This window comes from Cimex lectularius, unplaced genomic scaffold (assembly GCF_000648675.2).
Source record: "Cimex lectularius strain Harlan isolate CLEC.00 unplaced genomic scaffold, Clec_2.1 scaffold289, whole genome shotgun sequence".
NCBI classification, from domain to species: Eukaryota; Metazoa; Arthropoda; class Insecta; order Hemiptera; family Cimicidae; genus Cimex; species Cimex lectularius.
This window is the reverse complement of record NW_019392889.1, coordinates 27,476-52,521: the sequence shown is the minus strand read 5'-3', so window position 1 is coordinate 52,521 and position 25,046 is coordinate 27,476. Positions and strand designations below refer to the sequence as shown.

General features: G+C 33.9%; 1 protein-coding gene across 2 annotated transcripts in view; it reads right to left on the bottom strand.

Moving 5' to 3' along the window:
- Positions 1 to 22,269, bottom strand: part of LOC106666488 (SH2 domain-containing adapter protein B) — a 55,760-nt gene extending 33,491 nt beyond the window's left edge. For both annotated transcript variants that reach the window (XM_014393721.2, XM_024229087.1), the window contains exon 1: positions 21,977 to 22,269. In XM_014393721.2, the coding sequence (XP_014249207.1) occupies positions 21,977 to 22,222 (246 nt within the window). In that variant the 5' untranslated portion in view covers positions 22,223 to 22,269. The remainder of the gene's footprint in view (positions 1 to 21,976) is intronic.
- Between the last annotated feature and the right edge of the window lie 2,777 nt (positions 22,270 to 25,046).

The window sequence follows — 25,046 nt, the reverse complement described above, 5'->3', positions numbered from 1 at the left end:
AATGTTTAAACTGGTTTGACCTTTCGTTCACGACGAGTGAATCATTTCACTACTTCATCCTAATCTTAACACATCTTAGGTTTAGCATTTCTGCAGTTTAGTTTCTGCGATGGTCCTTTATAGAACTATTTTTGTCTCCCTCTATCCGGGAATTGACATTGAGCTGAGGACATATCCTTAGCCCAGTTCTGATGAATTTACGGTTTTGTCAGTTTGGTATGTCGCAAAAGGGTTCGTTCTCGATAGGTGTGCCGATTGAATTTTCCTTGACCAGTTTATCTGTTTCCTCGGTGCTCCTCTGTCCTGTATGTCTACTCAAACAAGGATAATTGACAACCCCCATAACAGAGCCGATAAATAAACACAACATTTGCCTTTTCCAGAAAAAAATTTGCAACTTATTGATCATTATTTCTCTAAAATGTGAATTTCCGGCTGCTAAAATTTTTTGTTATTTTTATAGCAAACCTCGAGTTAGCATATTTTTAAATTTATTATAAACCGTAGGGTTTTTTTTTCCACCTCCTGATGAGAACAGTCAGTGCTTGGTGTCGGACAAGGGATGAATATTCTAGTAGAATTTAAAAAATTAAACAACTTTTCTGCGCTAGTTAGCATCTCCTCCTGGTGTTAAAAAATCAAGTCCCCCGTGAATTTTTAAAAATGCAAAAACAACTCTCTATGTACAGCCTTTTCTTCAGAGGAAAGGAAGATTTTAAACAAAGCAGCTTTTACTGTTAACAATAAAATGACTAATATAAATTTATAGCAATAATTGCGGTTACGATTTTGGAAAGTTAATTATACTCATAAACTGATTTTAACTGGTATCGGGATTTCGAGTATCAAATGCTCATCGCCAGGATGCAACGTACAAAAATGAGTTTTATAATTTTGCGATTTTAAGTTCTGCATTTGAACAGTCAGCTTTAAAATAAGTACACGTGTGTATCACAGAAGGGTAAAGAATTTTAATGAGAAAAACTATCCAGTTCTCTTAGAACTTACAAAACGTTGATGAGACCCGATTAAAACTTGTCAATGTTTAAATTAAAAGGCCAAGAACACATTAGAGATTTATTTACATAGATTTACTCTACAGTGTCAAGAAACCTGATGAAGTTATGAGAATCTTCCTGTTTCCTCTAACGAATCCTGAGTACTCCTTTTCACCCAAAGCCTGCAAGGAGAGGTTTGTTTCTGTCCAGCAATTAATCGTTCCTGTGTGTCCCTTTGGCGGTCCTGTCAGCTGTGAGGCAGATTCATTGCAAGGGCATCCGCTTGTTCATTTCCCCCCGATTCCTCTGTGCCCCGGAATCCAGATTAGAGTGAGTAGCTGTTTTGCATATCCAAGGTGTTTAGTTTAGCTTTGCAAGTCAGAATCATCTTTGATCTGATGAGGACCGAATTCGGATAGTTGCTTGGAGAACTTGTTATATTTGTGCAATACAATATTAAAGATGGCGAGACAGTAAAATAACAATAAAAATAAATTACTTTTTAATCAGCGTATTAGTGAGAGACGGAAACATTTTACCGATTCAACCTGAAAAAGGGTTGATCTCAATAATGTTTCAGCCATTTTATAAAGAGAAAAGTCAATACTGAGCACTGCAGCTGTACAGCTTATTATCCCTGGCTCCATATTTTTTGGGGGTTCGCAACACAAGTGTGAATTTGAGCCCCCGGTGTGCCATTGTTCTTCCATCGATGAAACTCATGTTTGAAGTGAGTTGGGACCAGGGTCGCTGAGATCTGATCCCGCTCCTTCCATTGATGAGTGCCGTGTCAATTTCTTTCAGTTGCGGCCACCGGTCCCCTTAGGCGTCAGAAAAAGTCCAGAGGCGATGGTGGGGATCGAACCCACGACCGCGGGATCTACAAGCCGAGAGTCTGACGCCTTAACCACTCGGCTACCGCGGCCCCCACAACCTTTTCAAAATGGTAGAAATCTCTGATTTTCGAGAAGAAAATACTTCTTTCCCTGAAATACAAATAAATTTTAAGGCCGTGTTGAACACAATGCTAATCAAATCGTGGTTTTTAAATTCTGTATAAATAATTTTATATTTCCATTTAATTCTTTGCGTTAGCGTATATGTGCAAGGAAAAAATCAAAATTATTTAAAGCACAGGAGTCAAAAGCATAAAATGTCCAAGGTAAACAAGACAGATAGTGAAAATCCCAATTTCTGCAATTACGTTCAACGAGACACAATTGTCAACCACTGGATTTCCCTTTTGCTCCAGTAAACTTCAATTTCCCCTCAGCATCTGATTTCACTCGGCCTTTCAGAGCTGGCCTGTCGTGAAATTTACAAAAATCAATCGATTATATCCTTTTTTTATACCGTGACTGTTTTCTATTTTGTCTTCGGACTTTCCACGTCATTCGAAACCGTACTACTGTCTTCTTTGGGAGGCTTTTCATAATTTGCCAATCTAAGAATTGAAATCGTCGACAATGAGAAATCGGTTAGTTTGGCTTTTCACTTGGCTTTTTGGCAATTAATAGAAATTGTGGCGACGCACACAAATTCTCTCGGTTTTTTAAGCTTGGCTCTAATAAAATATCAACAATTCTCAATAACATGACAACAATGTTTTGCTGCATAAAAGTTTTATAATGTATCTTACGTAGTTGGCAGGGTAGAATGTGGGTGATCCGATGAATATACAATGTTTCGCCAACATCTACAAATTAATGACGGCGTGAATAACTAATGGCAATTTGCTGTACGAAACTCCCTTTTCTTGTAAGGCACGACGGCGGTTTTCTTAATTTGTAACGTGGGCATCCGGGTATAGGGTATGAGAAAAAAAAAGGTTAAATATACGTGATAGATAGATAAATGGAACAAATGAATATAGAAATGAATATTGTTTTATTTACAAATCTCGCACCTTTAGGTCGCGAGCGACTCTTTTACAATCAACAAGAAAGAGGGAGGGAGGGAGAGAGAGAGAGAGAGAGAGAAAGGAAAGTAAGAGTAAGTGAGTGAATGAATAGGAGTCAGTGCGGGAGTGAGTGGGAGCGTGCGTGCGAGCGAGAGAGAGANAGAGAGAGAGAGAGAGAGAGAGAGAGAGAGAGAGAGAGAGAGAGAGAGAGAGAGAGAGAGGTATAGAGAATGAATGAATATCGTTCTTTTAAAAAAAATCGCAAATTTAGGAACTACCTCTCTTACAATTAACGAGAAAGCGAGAGAGCAAGCGAGTGTGAATGAGAATTGAATTTAACATTTTATTTATAAAAGCTCCCAAAAATTAGGTCTAGTGGAACTTTCTTAAATCCAAATAAAGTTTACATAATTGAAAATACAAAATACATATAATACAAATGTGTATTAAGAGGGAGGGAGAGAGAGAGAGAACGAGAGAGAGAGACAAAATACATACGCAAACATTTTCATAATATTTTTAAGAATTTAACATAAAAAAAGTAAAACTGAAAATTTTGCCTTATAAACGTAATGAATTTCCCTAATAATCTAGGTTCGTCGACCCTAGTCATTTTACCTTTTTCGAATACTCTTTCTATCAATAGAGCCTAATTGACTATGTGTCCTATGTTGTATTTATGCGAATTCTTCCATTCATCACTTGATTTATCGACAGTTTAAATGTATGTCTGCATGTTGTCCCTCGCGCTCGACCTTTCCTTAGGTGATAGGGTTCCGATCAAGAACAAATCACATTAGAACACAAAAAGGCAGTTTTATCCTTTGCGGTGTTTATCTACCGTTACAATAATAACACGTAGAGCCTCGATTTAACTTAATTTGCGGTGAAAACGTTATAAAGGGAAATTTTGAGAGATGGAGAGAGAACAAAAAGGGCGGTAGTGAAATGAAAGAGGGCGAGAATGTCAACTGTAAATACATTTTCTATGTTGCAATTGCACTTTTTATTAATACAACCTGCTATTAGGTTTTTTTATAACTGATGATAGATAGATGGTACAGCATATGTAATCGTCCAAGTTGCAAGTTCATCATCCTGTGTACATCACGAAGATATATCACAACGATTAAGTTAGACAGATTTTTTTCTTTTACAAATTACACTCATGAGATTAGCCTAAGTGGTTGATATGGTATCAGGTTAAAGTTCTATACTAACTTTTAACACAACATGAATAAAAATATTTAAAATAGCTAGGATGTTAAAAAGCCAAGATTACATTTATATTTACAAAATACGAAGAAAAATCTGAAATTAAGAATGGCTTTGTCGCTTTAAGCATTATTTAAGGTTACTTACATTTCACGTATTTTTGTGTGTTTGAGTTGTGTTTATGTTAATTTATTAGAATAAATGTAATTTATTAGCGAAAATGGAGTGGGTCCCACCCCCACCCCCGAGGATATCGAATACTCTGGAGGAGTGAATGTGATCGTACATTCTGTTTGTGGTGAGGTTTATTCTACTTTGAGACACAAAAAAAAAAGTAGCCATCTTATTTGTTTTTAGCAAATGCTTGCAATTGTTATAATTTTCATTTTTTGTTGTTTACTGGATATTTTAAAAGAAAAATATATTTTACATAAAACTATTGCTATGGAAACAATGAAGAAAATATTCAATTCGGTTCGGAGACACGGCATCAATTTTATGGGGTTTTGAATGTAGTGCTGTGGAATATGTTCATTCCTCCAACAGCGCCTTTCTTAATTCATGTAAATGTCTGGAATCACTGGGCAACTTTTTAGCCTCTTTGACAACTCGTCCCAAAGGTGTTCGATAGGGTTTAAGTCGGAAATGCATGCTGGCCTCTCCAAAATTGAAGTTGATCCAAGTAGTCACCAACGATAGTAGCTGTGTGAAGCATTGCATAAAAATAAAACCTTCTCCGATAAGTGGCATATAAGGAACAACTTCTTCTGACAATCCGTCTTCAATGTATAGGGCAGCTGTTATGGAACCTGCAATGAAGATCAAGTTTGTGCGATATTCCATAGAAATTCCATACCAGAAAAAAATAAAATACTAGACCATAACAACACCACTTCCATAGCTTCTACAGAGTGAAGATTTTGCGGGGATATATCGTACTCCTTTTTTTCTCCAAACCCGGAGAAACTCTCACCGGCAGTAGAATGTCGATTACGGAGTATATTCCAAACAATAAAACATCTCTGTGAGATGTGACACGACTACTACTTGGTGCCTGCCTTCTTGAGTACCCTCCAGTATCTTGGTAGCGATGGAAGACCTTTCAGACAGTTGTTCTGGGAATGTAAACCACCCTGCCCACGCCATTCAACCTTCTAGTAATGCTATGATTCTCGCCGAATCGAAGCACCGAAACTTAAAACCATCACCCAATCAAATTTGGAACTTAAAAATGGTACAGTAAAAAAATTGAACTACCGGAACGTTAGAAAGAAGTTGTACAAGAAAAACCAACAAAGAAGAGATTGTCTATTCAAAGATTTATCTACAAAATCCTATTGTAAACACAAATATTAATGTAAGATAATCAATAGAGGATTGATAATTTAAAGAAGTGTGAAAACGTAAAAGACTTGAAAGAGAAGAAAATACACGCGGAGAGCTGGCTGTCTCCTCAGCTGTTTATCGCCCCCTAAACTTCCTTCTTTCTTTCTTTATTTATTTAATATCAATCCATTGCCTTAATTTTCAACTGACTTCGACGGCTGTGTCTTTTGTAATTCTCAGTTTGTACAGATGGCAAAAGTTGCCTTCTTAAAATATTTAGACACACGGTCCACAGTCTTCCAAGTCCATTAACTCTCCCATCCTATTAAGTTGATTTTAGCCCGTCGGAAAATATTAAAGGGCTCCATTCATCAACTTAACAGCTTGAACGAATTTATGATCAATTCCAACCGTATAGTTTTATTATTAATACATAATCGCAAAATTTGTCAATAAATAATTTAAAATATATAAAAAATTTCTTTAGTAGCCATTTCATATTTTAAAGATGTGAGCTGAGGCTGCTCTTCCTAACGAGAAAACATTTTAGAGGCCCCAGCTGCTGACAAAGCCATCTTCCATGTAATATAGAAAACTCTCAAAACGTTATGTGCTTATGACTCACGACCATGTCAAAATTTTAATCTTTTTACACTAATCGCACTTATGTTTTGTTTATGTATAGACAACAGGTTTCGGAGGCCTAGAAAAACCTCTGCCAATTGAGTGGGCATTATAGCTTCCTCACATTTTGTGCATGTGCCTTAATCCGTTTGGAATAAAATTCATAGGGGATCATCTAGAAAACATAATCCCTGAAAATTTCATAAGAATCTGGCATATTTTGTGCATGCGCATATGTTAATTCTTAGGAGAGGCATCTAGAAACCGACCCGCACAATGTATGAAAGTTTCATAAAAACTGGTCTCATGGTTTCGGAGTTTTGCCGGTTACAAGGAAACTGACCACAAACAGAGAGGCCGACACCAAATATGTTGTGAAAGGTCTGAAACGGAAAATGCGACTGGAAATTTTGATTTTGGAAAGCAACATATTTTTCGATTTCCCTTCCTTCGGTAGCTCGAAAGCAAAAAATAAATATGTGTTTGGATTTGATGACCGGCTACCTTCCATTAATTGTTAAATTTATGGATCAGAAGTCAATTAGCTCCGAAGAAATGTGAATAAATTGCGAAAGATCAGCGAATTGCAATGGTGAAATTGGTAACATGTTAATAACGTTAAAAGAGACAAAACTTACTCAGGTTTTTTGTTTGTTTATAATTTGTTTAGTTTAAATTTCTCAAAACAATAATTCCATAATATCCACTAAATACAAATATACTCTTGTAGCCGGCTTATGAATTATTTCAGAATTACTTTAATCATTTGTTTTTTGTTTTTTTTTTACATATGGTGTCCATTCAACTTTGTTTCAAATACCTCTGATCAAAGATTTCCAAAACAAAATCATGTTATTTGATGCAATGTATGTTTTTCGCTTATAATAAAAAACTTTTGTGATATAAAAACTCAGCTAAAATAGCCGATTATTATTTTCTTGTTTGTTACTAATCTATAAAAATTAGAAGAAAATTGAATTATTTATGATCATTTTAAAATTATTAACATTAAAATATTTTTATTATTTTTACGCCAAAAGATTGCTAGTTAATTACACTAGCTTAAAGTTATTTTTATTTTAATGATCTTTGAGAGAGCACTAACGAGCTGTACTGTTATGGTATGAGTATTTTATGAAGAACCTTTATGGAGAAGGGCCTTAAATAACACATGATTTTTCTTTGTTGTATTTATTATGTTCTTTAACAAGAAACTAAGATGTTGAAGTTGAATATTATTGATTGAACGAGTAATTAGCAGCTTCGGCTTTTCTGTAGTGAAATAGTTCGACGGTGGTATGCGATTTTTGCATAATTTTTATTAATCAGCATCTTCTCTGTTCATGATGTTGAAAGCCTTTGTTTTTTTCTAAAAAAGAAAATCATTTTGTAATTTCATATTCAGGTGACAAAATTAACACACAAAAAATGGAGGTAAACTGACTGAAGTTCTTGTGGTTTGCTACCATAGTCTGGGGCAGGGTTGTCGACGTAGTCTGAGACTTCCAAATGAATTATTATGACCAGCACATAATCAGATGTTTGGAGAAAATTGAGAGAGGTAGAAATTCGGCGAGTCGCAACGGGGAACAGCTTGCAAAACCCGTGCAACGCGAACCGAATAATTCCCAACATAATTTGACCCGTACTCTATCTCCGTCGTACGGGGTTTTTGAAACAAGAAACAGGAATTCTCTCCATCTCTCAAATGATGATCCGACATCCGAATACGCAAAAAATAATGGACAGTCTGAAAATTTCTTGGTCTACTGTAAGCGTTGCCATCCGTATGAAAAGAACAATGCGTGCGATACTCACAGACATGCGATTATTTTCAATCCGACGTACGAGGACAAAACTACGCTAAGAAAGTCATGCGGCGCACCTCCGTCTGAGCACACTTGTCTACCTTGCCGGTGTAACTTGGAAGAGAAAGGTCTCTTTCCGCCAAATCAGAACGTACCGGGTAATCTAAGTATATGCTGTCAATGTGAAGCTGAAGCTAGGAATTCGAGTAGAAGGAGTGAGTACCGCGATTTTGAACTGACGTATCCACCAAAACAAGAAAACGGATATTGCGAATGTGAGACGCCATTCGGTTCAACACGACAAGAAGGTGAGTACTGTACTTGTAACAAACGCGTATCCGAAAATGACACCCACTTCAATACCGACGGTCGAGGTATTCAGATCGCAAGAGAGAAGAAATTTTGCGAATGTAAAAAGCAAACTTATCAGGTGACCCAGGAGAGAAACTATCTCGATTGGACTAAACCGTGCGACGTCCACGATTGTACGAGGAGGTCACAATACGGGTTTAACGAGGGTAAGTACTGCAATTGTCCTCGGGCCGAGCAACGGTCGCTTGAAGGAAAAAAGTACTGCGAATGTGACAAGACCAGGTTCAGCGATCGCAATAAGCCGGAACCGCAAAAGCCTTACGTGAGCGATTACTATCACAGTGTCGCAGTTCAATATTCATACCCGATGATACACCAAAGCCAGCTTCCCACTTACAAAACCAACAATTTTACTTCTTTCGATGAAGCCAACCCTTTAATCCCGCTCTTCTTAACTCGCGAGAGTATAAACGAAGCGCAAAGTTCATCAAATCAAAAAGGAAATCTGAAACTTTCAAACTACAATTCACCAGTTGAGTTGAGTCATTTGTTAACTAGAATAAGATCAGGCGACTTGATCACGCTGAAAGGTTCAAACCACACGGTAGGCAAAAAGTACAGCCTTCCTCAGGCTACTTTGAAAAAGCCTATCGTCGTCCTAGCAGTGCCGGATTCGAAGCAAGTTCAAGCGGACAAACTTTACCATAACTCCAAAGAAAACGAGATTCCATTGTTACCAGATGAGCTAAAAATCCCTATTAATTTAAATAGAAATACCTGCCAAAACTGCCTTAAACACGGAAAGATTAAAATCGTGGAAAATCCGAGAAAACCGACCGAAAAGGAGAAAGAAAGACATAGTCACCACAAGAAAAAACATAGACACTCGAGTGAACGACACCGCCGTAAGACCGAACTACCTAAATACGATACAAGAGGTGTTCTCCATTTTGTCGATAGAGTACCTGATGATATCTAGTATTTTGATAAACACAAACAAATAAAAACTAACATGTGATTCGTTAAATAATTGAATAAAGTAGGCTGTAGTAACACATTTGAATGGAAAGGCCATTTGGTCAAAGGAAAAGTAATATTTTTTCATAAATCTCTAATGGGTAGAAAGAAGATATATCGCCGGGCTTAAAATTAACTTGCAAGTGTATACACACATCCGAGTGCAATTTCGCGGAAGGGTTCGTTATTGCTGGCTTTTAAAATCACGTTTGACTTTTAAGGATTTATAGTGATGCCCAATTCCGCGCCGTAAGTTTGCACATTAACATTTTATTGATGCCCCAACGCGCATTGCACGCCAATAATCATAAATCTATTTGGGAATGATTCGATGGTTCGTTTTTGTAGACATAGATTTCCGAAAGTCATTAGCAACAAATTATTAACTAACGAAACTATCTTCATTTATTTAAATCGTCACGTGATTTAAACGGTTTAATTGTAAGTTTAAAAAAAGTTCAATTTTCATCAAATTATTTAATTATTTGATAACTTAACAAGAGACCGGATTTATGTACTTTTGCACTGATGACATGATTTTAGAGCCTCGATTCTTACCATCTTACCATTAAAATTAACCTGTATGCTTCACCTTACCATTACAATCAAATTTTATTTTAGCCTTATTGAAATTTTCGAATTTTAATTTTAAAAAATTGGTTTTTATTCGACGAGAGTGCACAATTTAATTTTTTACAAAAATTGCCCTTTTTCCCTTTATTTTTTCTTAAAGAAAGTCTTCCATCGTGATGGAAAATATTTTGTGAAATATATCTCTTATCTGTACATCTAGGTTTGTACCTGTGATAACTGAAAAAGGTTCACATAGAGGGAAAAAAATAGAATCAAAGGCTAAAAAAATCGTCAACATCCTCAAATATATCTCCTATCAGCTTATCCAAGTCTTTCGTGTTATAAATCAACCGTTACGGATTTTGGATCAATATTTTATGGTGAGGCGTCAACGAGAAAGTTGAAAAGACTAGATATAATCCATCCAGCCCAATACCTTACCTTTCCATCATCTTGGTCTGCCTATACACGCGCTTTTCTATGCGATTTTATGGATGTTAAGTCTCTTTTGTAAGGTCTAGATGAGTAGGGTGCGTGAGGCGGTATTATTTTTGTTTTTTCCATTGGTGGATTAAGTCGGTGTGATTTTGATTGTTCTAGTCGGTTTGGGTTCGCCAGGCCCTTTATGGAGTTTTGAATAATGGAAAACATATACATATGTGAGGTAAAGTTAATTTCTAAGCTTATGAGTTTGTATGCTAATTTTAAATATATGTTTGCATATTTCCAAGTTTTCGAGTTATTTAATTAATTGAAAGATATTAATTGGTCAAGCGGACCAAGAAAACTAGTGAATTTAATAAGTAAAAATGAAGTGTACCTTCACTAAAGCTCTCCGCGGCCATTTCATTTGTCGAGAATCAAATAGATTACACGAGATTTGAAAAATGGCAAAAAAAAGGAGGGAAAATTCAAAAAGGTGGGGTTGAGATGGGAGGTGGTAGAGCAGCGGCGTATCTAGCCGAAGATCGTGAGTTCGAATCCCGCTCGTGACACTGACTTTTTTCTCTCAACTAAAAACCTCGATTAATTGAAAGATATTAATTGGTCAAGCAGACCACGAAAACTAGTGAATTTTCGAGTTATGTTCATTTATCGTCATTTTTGTACGTCTTACGTATTTTCCGTATTGTCTGTATTGTTGAGAGACTGATTATTTTCTACGAAGTGAATCACATAGTTTGACTTTCCGTCATTGTCCCCCTAAATGAAATGTATTCTTTGAATCTATATTTTTGTATTTTACTTCTTGACTGTCTGATGTCTCCTCATTTACATGCCATATATGCTATTTTGTCAGGGGGTTGGTTTAGTCAATAATATGTTACAAGGGACTCTGGATTTGACAGACACACTGACTGATGATGGGGAAATGCAGAAACGTGTCTGATAAGCCAAAGGAGAATTGGGCCAAGGTGGTCGGTAACGATCAAATTGCAGGTTCATCACTCCGCAGACCCCCAGGAAGATATCTCACGACGAAAACCTATGGACCTTGGGTTCCCTGAAATCCACTCCTGTAGATGTTTTAAAAGCTGATATAAATGACGAACAGTTAGATATTCGTGGGAGAATACTTGCAGTACGCTTTATTTCACGTCAAATTGCCAAATCTCCTTTACTGTCAAACGTCGCCACTGTCCATTTATGAAAGATCTCTATCCCACATAATCTTGCACTCTACCTTCACGAATTTGAGACCAAATGAGCTCACATTGACTCACATTTACCAAGGTACAAATGACTGTTAACACCAAGGGCTCTTTAATATTTTTTCTATCTGTTATTCCAGTAAGATCCAATAGTAAAAATTAAAAAGAAAAATGTACCATTTAAATTGATGGCTATTAAAAAAGGCACTATTATATTTTAACTACTTTCTCAATCTGGTTGATTTGTACAGGCAATGTTAATGCTTTACACAAATTACAAAATACATAGTATTATTATTACAGTCATTGATATTATTAAAATTATTAACCACTTAAATAATGATGGTTAAAGGATATTTTTGGTGTGGGTTCTGGGGCATTCTGGCATCCCACGAAATGAAGGAAACAAATTAGCACCAACTACCTCGATCCAGCAACATTAAAATTTTTGTTTTGGTTATTCTATAAGAGTAGTTTCATTCTGGCCTCATCCCCAATCTACCTTTTGGAAAAATATATTTAAACTGAAAAGGCTGATGAATCACCAAAGAAAATAGAAGAGTAGTATTATTAGGCATTTTTTTTACACCATTTCCTTTTTAATTTAAAGGATTGATCTTTTTTGTCTGGTGGTTTTGAGTCAATTTTTGTGTCATTCATTTTTCAAGAATAACAGGGATTGTACGTGGATGTTATACTAAAAGAAAAAGTGTTATTAAGTATTTAAACAAAGAACATGAAAATAATATCTGCTTTTGTTAAAAAAAAGAAATTGAAAAAACAAAAAACAGACAAAAATAATAAATGAGATTATACTTTCTGTAAAAAATGTACGTCATTAATCGTAATTAAGCGTTGTTTATCGCATAAACTTAACTTCTATTTTCAATTTTAAACTTCTTTTTATAAAAAATCAACTTGATTTTTAGTTTGACTATACTTAAACTACTACCCGATACATACTACCGGCTGGTGAAATCTTATGTGACCGACAGAAATTTTTTTGTCAGCTATAAAGGAGCAAACTCTGAAGTACACAACATCTCAGCGGGTGTTCCTCAAGGAAGTGTTCTGGGACCCCTCCTGTACATTCTGTACGAGCATGACTTTCCAGCCGATAGCAACATCGAAATAGCCCAATTTGCCGATGACAAAACAGTACTGTCCCAAAATATCACGCTCAGTGATGCAGAACGAAGATGCAGAATTACTGCCAAAAAATTGATGATTGCGCATCCAAGTGGAAAGTTAAGCTGAATTCAACTAAGTCCAAACTCATTAACTTCACTTATAAGAAGACCTCAAGGCCCTCACATATAGTACTCCGTGGAACTAATGTACCTCAAGCGGACTCATATAAATACTTAGGATTGCACTTGGACTCGCATCTCACCTGGAATAACCATATATCCTCATGTGTAACGAGAATTTGCTTGCGTATTTGCAATATCAAACCAATTCTCTCTAGCAATTCTGTCCAAATTCCACTTAAGCGACTCCTTTATCTAAGCCTAATAAAACCAATTTGGTTTTATGGCTCGCCCATTTGGTGTTCTGCATCCGCCTCGCAAATAAAAAGGATACAAACGCTGCAGAACCGTGTATTACGGTTAATAACAAACGCGCCCTGTTCGTAAGGAATGAACAGCTCCATCATGAAATATCGTTGACATCGGTAGAAGACGAACTAAAGAAGAGATACCCGATGCTGCTTGCCAAAGCTGACTCCCACCCGAATCCGGCAATTGCACAAATTCCAGGGAATATGCCTCCACCCCGCCAACAAAGACGGCTAAAAAGACAGCATCATACGGACAGATTGTAAATATGTGTTAATGTAAATAAGTGCTAGTGTAAACGTGCGCCTGACGTTATATGATTATAGATAAAAACAAAAAAGTAGGTTAATTTATTTATTAATGAGATATGTATTTATCTCAAATTATTATACTCCAGTGAATTATTGTGTGGACTGCCATAGGGCAGGACCCACCCTCAAATGCCATGTTAATCACACTTTTTGAGTGTGCTGTATATCAGTATTTATTAGCAAAACATAATGTGTATGTACACAAGATTTAAATAAAATAATTAATAAAAAAAACTATACTTAAAGAAACAGCTGAGGCACATATGACAGTTTTTCGATTTTTTTTTAATATGGAATACATTGTTTTTGTATATATGTATATGTATTGCATGTTCAACTTAATAATAGACACAAAACTATTGTCTCATTTAAAGGAGCAGAGAAAAAGTATAAGAGGGCGACAATTTGTACTGAAGGGGTCGCAGTTAGGAATCCATTTTTCTATTCAATTGGGTCCTAGGTGAGTTTTTTCTACAGAGAAGCACTATATGATATAAATCCTGCTTGACATGTTGAAGTTGGTATAGACCTCCAGCCGATTTTAATGGGATAAGCTACAAATAGGCCCCGATCCGTTTGAATCATGTGGATATTAAATATTCTTCTGTCATCGAGCTTAGATTTTTAAACCATGGCGTTATTCTTATGAGAGAAAAAGCTCTCTAGAGACTACGAGCCTGAACATATCAGTACCATGTTGCGAGCTGATAGAAAGAGCATGTCAAACTTATATGAAACTTTAGTAGGATCGAAACTAGAATATAGTTGCAATGCTTATGCTTATGCAAATGATCATATACTGGCAAAATTAAACCCGATGCCGGTGAACTCCCCTAATCCTGCAGACCCCTCCTCCAAGACCTCCTGTACTTTACCAAAACCATCTACACCCACTAAATGAACTCTTCCCTAACAATAGAATTTTTAACATCAACAGCAATACACGTAAAACATGTCCAAACAGAGTATCGGCATATACACAAACCACAAACATTAAACTTACACAAATACTAAATCACCTACCTTCACCCAGTCAACCTTCGACTCACCCACACTCCATCATCTCATTACATCTTACTCAACTAGCCAAAAGCAGTACATCAATACATGAATACAAACAGGAATTCCTAAGAGTTAAAAGCAAACTTGATGCTCATTTTATCTACACCGACGGATCAAATCCAACGGTTGGTACCGCGTTGTTCATTGCAAATATACAAATCTCAACTTCTCCCAATATGTAACAACTTTACTGTAGAATTATTAGCAATAAAACAGCACTCAACATCACCTTGACAGATAAAAAAAAGATAGTTATCTGTAGCGAATCCTTGTCTGCACTATTGGCCCTAAAACATATCTTCACTGAAAACCCACTAATCCAGGACATCCCATAAAAATCCAAAAATTGAAATATCAAAATAAACAATCCTTGTGTGGGCGCCCGACCCCTGGGATATTTAAAGCACTACTCGAGCTAATATTCAAGCAAAAAGAACAACAACACAAGGAATTCCAATGACAGCGTAACCTAAAACATAAAATGTAGATAGATCGTGAATAAACCTGACACGACATCATAGACAATAAACTACGAAGAATCAAAGATTCTGTCAGGTGCTGGAGTTCGTCCTTCTGACAAAGCAAACAAGAAGAAGTAACTCTGTCCAGGCTACGGATCGGGCATACCAGATATACACATGGTCACCTAATAAACAGAGTAACACATGCAACGTATCTGACTGTAAAACATATACTACTTTTAAAAACAGCCAGAGAAGTATTCAACCTCTCAAAAAGCCTAAGAGATCCTAATCGACGAATCGCCTAAATAAAATGTTTGAATTTCTAAAAAATACAAAGTATATAAACAAAAAATAAGCAATATATATATATATATATATAATAATAAAAAATAAAACAAAAAATAAAGAAACAAATTAATAAAAATAGATAGGTAAAAAGGTAGAAAGAATAAAGCAAAATAAATTAAAACAATAAAATTATCGTACATTCATAATAGAAATTTAACAAAATAAAACAATAAATAAATGAAACAGACAAAGAAATAAATGACGTACTGAATCAAGGTGAATTAGCCCCTAGACGGCTCACTACCTTTTAAATTACACAAAAATAGTTGAAAATATGAAAACAAAGGATACAAGTGTCACGACAGACGATAAAACTGCTGAGCAGGTCTAAATAATCTTCATAAAAGTCTGTATATTTTATAAAGTATCATATGTATAATTCTAAATATACATGGTTCCAACGGTCCCTCGAAATTCTGGGCAGAGAAATATTTTACATCGTAGGTGACAAAGTGCCAAGGTGGTAAATGTGATACTGTTTGTAGGTGAAGCGAAGAGTGACCAATTAGTCACACCGGTAGTGGTAATCGTGCATTAAGACCAGTCAGATAACGTTAAAACTGCCATCAGATCCCGAACCTTGGGTTGGCTGTTTTTAAAAATGATAGAGCGCAATTTTTTGCCATTCATCAGTGGATAAAGTGTCAGGTAGGAGGATTTACTGCATGTACGTGCAATGTGTAATTAGCTGATTCAGCTAAGCGTAAAACTTCACTTTTTTTTGTACTATAAACATCCTTCATTTGAATTTCTTTTCTGATCACTAAATCCAACACTCATCCCATACGAATTCTATAAACGTTATAATAAAGGTTGCAAAAACTCCGTTGGTCATGGATGGCCGAACTGGCGATTGTTTAGTACTTTTTTAGTCAAGATCGCAAAACCAAGGACTTGTGACACATCATGATCTCCAGTGTTGATAACCGCAAAAAAATGTGGCGACGAACGAACGACGAGATTTGACTGATTTGAGATGTAAAGACAATTTATCAACAATTACAAGGAAATGGAGAATGCAAGCAGGAGAGAAAAGATGATAGCTCTCACCGACCAGTCTACTAGATTTTTACTTTAACGAGCCACACTGCCAGTAATGATGGGAACAAAAGGAATTTACTTATTAATTAATTAATCTTTTTATGTAAGGTTTTGATCGAAATGAAAACGTTAGTGCCACGAGCGGGATTCGAACCCACGACCTTCGGCTAAATACGCCGCTGCTCTACCACTTGAGCTATCGTGACTTCACGATTCTACCACTTGAAGCCACGATAGCTCAAGTGGTTAAAGCAGTGGCGTATTTAGCCGAAGGTCGTGGGTTCGAATCCCGCTCGTGACACTGACTTTTTTATGCCAGCTAAAAACCTTACATAAAAAGATTAATTAATTGAAAGAAGTAATTTGGTCATTAGACCACTAAATATAATGAATAAACTTATTAAGTTAAGATGTATTTAAAAATCATCTCTCGACATTCAATGACTCAACCTTTAATAGACCATCAGGGCGTCTGAGGATGTCAATAAAAAATTGCCAAAAGCTCGGCGAAGTAAAGACTTTTTCTCAAATGATTCTATTATAATCATAAAATTATTAGCTCTTTCGTTCGTTAGTTCGAGATTCGTTCATAATAATACAACGACTTTAAATTTAAGACCTCATGTTCAACAAAAATACATTCGAAAAGCATAATATTTAAGTATAACAGTTATTACAAGATGTAAAGAAGGTAAAAATGTAATAAAGGTCTTAAAAAGTTGATTGGTAATCATAAAACAGCAAAAAAAACAGTATGATTAGAAACTGCCTGTAGAATTAATTACAACTTTTGAAACGTAACAATATGCAAACGGTCCAATTTTTCTCAAAGCATTTAATTCCTAAATAAAAAGGCAAGAGAAACCCAAATTTTGCAACAGTTTAAACAATCGATTTGGATTGTAATATGTACCATTGAGTTAAATAGAAAAATAATATTTGAGAACAAAATTCCAATTTTGTAGTAATACCAATGATTTAAATGGCTAAGTGTTTAATTTAACTGAATATAACACCAATTCTTAAAGTAATACCATTGGGACAAAATTGTAAAATGATCGACAGTTCAGTACAAAATTTCAAATTCAAAGTAATACCATTGTTTGAACGGCTGTGTATAGTACTCTTGGTTTAATGGCTAATTGTTTGATTTTTCAACATATAACTCGAATTGTGAGGCAAAACTTGGATAACATATTTTAAAGTGATAGATATTCAGTACAAAACTGAAATTTTGTGGTTGTACCACGGGTTTAATGGCTGATTGATTGATATTTCAGCGTATGACTCAAATTGTGAGGCAAAACTTTAGAAACATATTTCAAATTGATAGATTTTCAGTACAAAACTGCAATTTTGTGATAGTACTGTTGGGTTGAATGGCTGATTGATTGATATTTCAGCGTATGACTCAAATTGTGAGGCAATACTTCGGAAACATATTTCAAATTGATAGATAGATAGATGACCCAATAGGACCACCTAGTTTCAGTACAAAACTGCAGTTTTAAGGTGGTCTTATTGGGTTTAATGGCTAATTAATCGATATTTTTACCCAAAACCGCAATTTTATTATAATACTATTAGGCTAAATTGAAAATTGAATGATATTTCAGTAAAAAATCTCCAATTTTGTATAAATAATTTGGAAAAATATCAATCTATATATTGATAGACATTTCAGTGCAAAACTGCAATTTGGTGATAGTACTATAGTGTCAAATGACAAATTGATTGATATTTTTTCATATTTTCGCATAAAATTGCAATTTAATAGAAATGGAAATGATAAAGATGGGATAAAAGTTAAAGTATTTAAAGTGAAATTTTTTTAATACCATTCGGTTAAATTGCAAATTCATTGATATTTCAGCTCACAACTAAAATTTTGTTATAATACAACAAGATCAGATTAGATCGCAAATTTATTGATATCCAGCAAGACGATAGATATTTCAACAACAAAAAAAAACAACTCCGATGTTGTTGTATTATTTGGTTTAATGGCTTATTGATTGGTGTTCTCTAATTTGTACAAAATTATATTAAATTTAAATTTGAGCACAAACATACAGTGTCTATTTAATATTAAAATGACTGATTTTTCATCCCGCTTACACATTTTGTTTTTTTGTTTATACATTTACAAACTGATTTACTGATGCTGTTAAGTAAACGAAAACTGTTTAAAATAATAATTGAAAGTATTTTTCATAATTTATGCTTTCGAGTCACTGAACGTGTAACATGCAAAAACCACTTATAAATTGTGCACTTATAAACGCATAATACAAACATGAGATGAAAAAATATCAAAATAATTTATTCAAAACGTATATAAGATTAAGTTTCAATACCTAACAGTTGATGTGAAAAGTGATGACGAATTGTAATGATGAGGACAAATTCAAAGGAAAAAGTAACGTCCCCAAAACGAGGTAATTATTTGTAGAATAATTGAACTTTACAGCAAATTAAAAGATTAAAATAGTCGAGATAGAAAATATTTGATGTTCCGACGAATTGATAATGCAAAACCGAAACAGTTTAATAGAAAAATGCCTATTTTTTAAGATATCCAAGGGAAACATTGTACGATTTGTAAAATCATCATGTCATAATAGATTTTACAAATCTATTCCAAGATTACAATACAAAAAAGTAGATAAATAAAATAAAACAATATAAATAAGGCAAAAATAAGCCTCAGGTCAAACCAAAATTTATGCAGTTTACACAATGAAAATAATAAAAAGTGCATACTTAATTTTCGATACAATTTATAAATGACAAGAGATGAAGATATTACTGTCAATGGACGGGGGGAAATCAGTGAAGCTGTTTCAAACGGACAACGAATTATTGAGGTAAGTGAACAGTTATTCACCTTGGATGAACTACATCTAGATAAAGGCGAGATTGTCGTCCACCCACGGCTAAGTGGAACTGCCCGTCTACGTGATAAAACGGCTTAACTACTCCTATTAATCAAAATTCGATTGACACTACCTTTAAACTAAGTAAATTCATTTGAAAGAATTCTATGTTTAATTTGATTTTTCCATGGCAGACCGGTATCAGGTAAAAAGCAAGGAAACACAAGGGGTTAAACTGGAATAATTTCGCCTAAAATGGTAGAAATTAGAGCATACTGCCAAAATTTACAAGAAAGAAATACCAATTGGCAAATTGTCGCAGCAAGTGTAATTCGAGAAAAGTTAATGAAACTTTTCTTAAGGCTAGCACATTACATATGTTTTAAAGTTAAGCAGTGGACTTACAGTAAGTTCATAAACACCCGAAAATACCTACAACTGTGAGATGTTCATCAAAGAAATTAATAGTAAATCAAGTAAAAATCAATCAGCAGGGGTGAGGACGAGGACTACAACGTTCTTGAGAAAATTAATTATTCTTTCTATGTAAGGATTTGGTTGAGATAAAAAAGTCAGTGTCACGAGCGGGATTCGAACCCACAACCTTAGGTACGCCGCACTCTACTACTCAAGGCGTATTTAGCCGAAGGTCGTGGGTTCGAATCCCGCTCGTGACACTTTCTTTTTTTATATCTCAACCAAGAAGAAAGAAAGAATAATTAATTGAAAAAAGTACCTTGGTCAATTGACCTCTAAAACTTAAATGGGTTATTGAGAAAGTGGTTCAAACAGAACTTCAAACTGTTTATGTTATGTATTAACTGCTTATTAAGTACCCTTAAATCATTATTCGGAGGAAATATCGTTTTGTTGGAATTTGTAATGAGTCGTTCAGGTGTTAAAAATGCTACCCAGTAGAAAATACGGAGGGGAGAAAATTATAAAAAGGAGATAGGCAGAGCTGATAGATGAAAGATAAGGACGGAATATCCTCGTAAGGTTGGTTGACCTAAAATAGACATCGATTCTTCCTCGAACCGCCCTTATCCTCCTCACTATGAAGAATCCTTCTTCTTCGTAAAATAGAAAATTTCAGGCAAAAAATTTTTTTTAAAAATTATAATTGTATTATTATATTCAAGCAAAGATTAAATTATTTAAAATGTATAACGAAAGAAAGTCCATTGTAGACTGCACGTAAATAATACGTTATAAAAATAAATAGCACATTAATAATTAATAAATCTGTCGAGTTAATTGAATAACTATGAAGCTTTTAATATTATTAAACGTAACTATCATACAATCTCAAATTTTCCATTTAAGAAATATTTTCAAAAATTACAATGAATATGTCTTAAAATTGTTGATATTAATTGAAGAGAGAAGGCTAACAGTTTAAGAAAATTAAATTTAATAATATAAACATTTGTCAGAACATGATGAAAAATAAACTTGCAAGCCTGTGTCTTAAGAGTGAATGTTTTAGAAGCTTATCCCCGAGTTTACTATGTTTTAAACTTGGCAAAATTTAGGTATAAGAAGTTATAAACCCAAGTAAGGGTTAATGCAGGTTTATTATTTAAGAAAGGAGGCGGGTCGGGCCAACTGGTCATTTATTTATTCAATACAGTCCTAATAACATTTTAATAATAGATTATATTGTTGATCACAACTTTATTCTTGACTCTAAAGAATGACTAGGTGGTGAATAAAAGTTGTTAGAAAATTTTCGAAACGGCTTATACCAATTAATAAAACTTGATATATGCGGTGTTACGATAAATAATGATAAATAAAAAAATTGTCGATTCATTAAAACCAGCGTATAAATATTGCCAGGACCGCCTTAATCCTGTTAATTTCCTGTTTTGACAGGTGAGCTTTACGACCTGCGTTTAAACGGCGTTGACGGGTCAGGGAAAAACAATGCTTTAACTTTAAATTAGCATATAAAAGCGCAAGGACGAAACGGGAAATCGAACCCTGGCCTTTTCAACTTTAAACACCTCCAGCTCCTTTAACTTGGAAAATTGTCGAACAATTTTCTTTTAAAGGAAAGTTTCGCTTGCATCCCCCTCCCCCGCCAACAGATGTAATTTCTACTGAAAAGACGTGATATTTATTTTAACAATTTGCCGTGTTCGATTTCAATATTAAAACAATGTTAAAGGACGTAAATAGTGGTTGAGAACCAGATTTGAATGTATTATTTATTGCTTGTACGTGCACTAGAATTGAAAATCACTATTATTAGTTTGGTGAAAATAAATTTAACAACAGTTAAAACAAAAAATTAATCTTTGATAAGCTTCAAAGCAAGATTTACTTTTAATTTTTAATTAACTTTAACATCTACATGCTTTTTAATAGTATCTTATCTTTGATTAATTAAACTACTGAAAATAATGAACAGGGCTTTTTTTAAACAATTTTGTCTTACGAAATTAATACTGGCGAAAAAAAGCTCCAAATATTTTAAAACATATTCTACTCGAATACCTGCGGTCATATATATGAATTTTTCCCCTGGCTAAAATAATCCTGAAGTCGGAGGATGGATTTCCACCTGTTTCCATTATGATTAAGGTTTTATATACATATGTATATATTTATTTTATTCTTTTCGGCATTTTCTCATTCTTTCTGTATTTCTCTGTCGTTATCTTCCTTACCTAATTACTTGTCTACACATTTCTTTCTTTTTTTAACATTTCTCTTATCTAACGATTTTCTTCTGACTTTCTATTTATTTATCTAAGTAATTAATCTATCTATAAATATAGATTTTTCACACTGTTCCTTTTGGAATTAGAGCATAATAATGAATAATTATAATTAATATAAATTAATATATAAAATATATTTTTTTTAATAGTTAAAAAAATACCTGTTTTGCTATTTGCGTTAGGTCTGCGGCTGAATCTGATTTGTCAAATCTCTCGAATTTGAAGCTGTTGCTGCGGTACAGCTCGTTGTCCTTTGATTTTCGACAGCAGAAGCGTCTTTTGATAAACCTAGGGTTCAATTCGATGAGGTGGCCAGGGCCGATGAACTTTTTCAACTCGTCCTCAGCATATTCCGACTTGGACGTTTCACTTTTGCCCGGTTTGACACGCTTCAGGAGCCGCTCCATGTCGTCTGTCCAACTCCAGAGCGGGGCACAAACTGGATACTGGAACTGGATAGTGGATACAGAAACTCCAGGAGCCTCCCCCTCCACCACCAACGAGATCCCTCCTTGATCCTTTTTTTTCGTTTTGTTTATGTATTGTATTAATCACAAATTAATGCCTTTTTACGCATAACTTTAGTCATTATTATGTATATATAATACACCATACATATATTATGTATTTATTATTTTTTAAATATATATATTATAGCTGTGGATTCATTCCTATTTTTATAATATTATCGAAATTATAAAAAATAGGAATTCGAAAAAATAATAAATCAACTCAATTTTTAATAAATATTTGAAGTTTTTGCCCTTATTTGCAATGCAATAATCTGATCATTTTTAGAAATGTATCCTTCATAATTTAAAAAAATTTTTTTTTTTTTTCTATCAATTATCTAAATTTATCTTAATTATTTTAAAATTTCAAATAAATGTTTATTACAATTATTTTAATTAAATAATTAAACATTGATTTTTTATTTAAATATGAAAATCAAATAGAAAAGCCAGACAAAAATACTTTTTTTCAGCATCTGATTTACCAATTTTCTAATTGTCACTATTTTTCATAAACTCGAATGAACAAAAATAAATAAAAATTGAAAACTAAAAGAAAAATTGACCAAGACCTCTTCATCCTTGGTCTAATAAGCGATAATTCTTTATCCTCAACTAGGCAAGTAAAAAATTATATATTTATTTATGGGAAAATTTCCCATAATATGCTAAAATATTCCAAAAATTAGTCATTAAATACGCTATCATTGATCAAAATTCAGCAAATTACCGTCAGCCATAATCCTATTCCATAGACTATGTTTTAACTTTATTGTCACATAAAATGTTTTATAATTGACATATTGAACTTTTTGTACACTACTTTTCTATATAGTATTTCGTCTTTATTTGTGATGCAGTAATCCAATCATTTTTATAAATTCATACTTCTTAATTTAAAAAATATTTTTTCTATCACTTATCTAAATTTACCTAATTATTTGTAAATTTCAAATAAATGTTTAAGGACTCAAATAAATGTTTATTACATTTACACCCGACCGCATCTCACGATATCTGAATAACTATCGATTAACGGTCACTAATCTCTACACCCACGTTTATTACATTGTATTAAAATAAAAACCTAAACAAAAATTTTTATTAGCATCAGCTGGTTGTCAGAGCCACTTGCAACATCCTACAGTAATGCACAATGTGTTCAAAATAACAATTAAAAACAACAATAACAAATAAATTAAAAATAGAACAATTACAACTATTATTACAACCCTTATTTTAATATAATTATATTCTTTTGTTTATATTATTCAAGAAGTCCCCTACTGCAGAGATCACCTCGCTAGAACTGGAGCATATTATATTTCCTATTACATTTTTAATAGCACTCAGCACCTTCAAACGTTTCTCTTCGTAGAGTGGACACATCATGATTATTTGTTCCAATGTTTCTATGTTACCACAAGTGCACTTTTTGTCTTGTACCTGATTTATCATTTTTAAGTAATATTTTCACACACCGTGATTGGTCCTAAGTCTCACCACTATCCTGCACATCGGTTTTTTAAGAGTGATTGTTACAAACCAGGGTGTTGACGAAATGGCAGGAAACATTTAAATTTTTGTGCTTAAAAACAATGGCGATGTTCTTTTTGACAACATCTGATTTTCTAACGGTTTTCATCATTTTTCATTAACTAAAAGAACAAAAAAAAAGCCAAATAAAGGAATTGAATGATTGTCCTTGTCCTTACAAGTGGTAATAATTTGTCACCCCTCATGGAAAAAGTAGGTAAATCAAAAACAACTAACATTTCAGGATTGCCATTTTCAAGTTAGACTTATGGTACAAAGCCAATTTTTGTAGAAACTATTTCTTTTATTATGCTCACATTTAATTTAAAAATCAGATATATATTTATTTATGGGAAAATTTCCCATAACATATTAAAATATCCCAAAAATTAGTTATAAAACATATTCTCAATAAATTTTATACATAGTTGGATGTAGTAGTACAATAGTAGTATAGTATACGACTAATTATTACTATTGACTAATTATTATTTTATAAAGAATAAACCCTAGAGAGAGGGGGAGGGGGCATCAGGGGCGGCAACGGTTTAGGCATTGACACGGCGCTCATCACTGTAAGGTAAAGGTCCCGGGTTCGAATCCAGCAGCCCTGCATTCGAAACCGACATACTTTCAAATGGGCTTTTTTTTTCAAAAACACCGGCACCATGAGAGCTGATATAACCTCTGCTGTTGTGGAAAAAAAAATAAATAAACCCTAGATACATAATTTGAATACAGTTATATGGTTGTCCATTAAATTAATTTTAAAAGCTACATGATGAAGAAATTTATTTTGTACTTTCTCTTTGTATTTCTTTATTATAATTTGGTGATAACACAATGATATTGAAATTTTGATTTTGATTAAACAAGAGTACATTCTGTGATTTAAATACTTCTTTTAGAGGCGCCAGGGGCCACAACAGTTTAGGTGTAAATTAAAGGTTCCGAGTTCAAATCCAGTGGCACTGCATTCATACCCGACATACTTACAAATAGGCTTTTTTCCAAAACACCAGCACTCCAAGTTCATATAACCTCAATTGAAATACCCTTGTTATAAAAAAATGTAATAAATGAATAAAATGTAAAATTATAAACAAAAAAAAAATAAAAACTTCTTTTTTCATTAATGTTCATGCATTTCCTGGTGATAAACTAGTTTTGTAGGCTTTCCTGA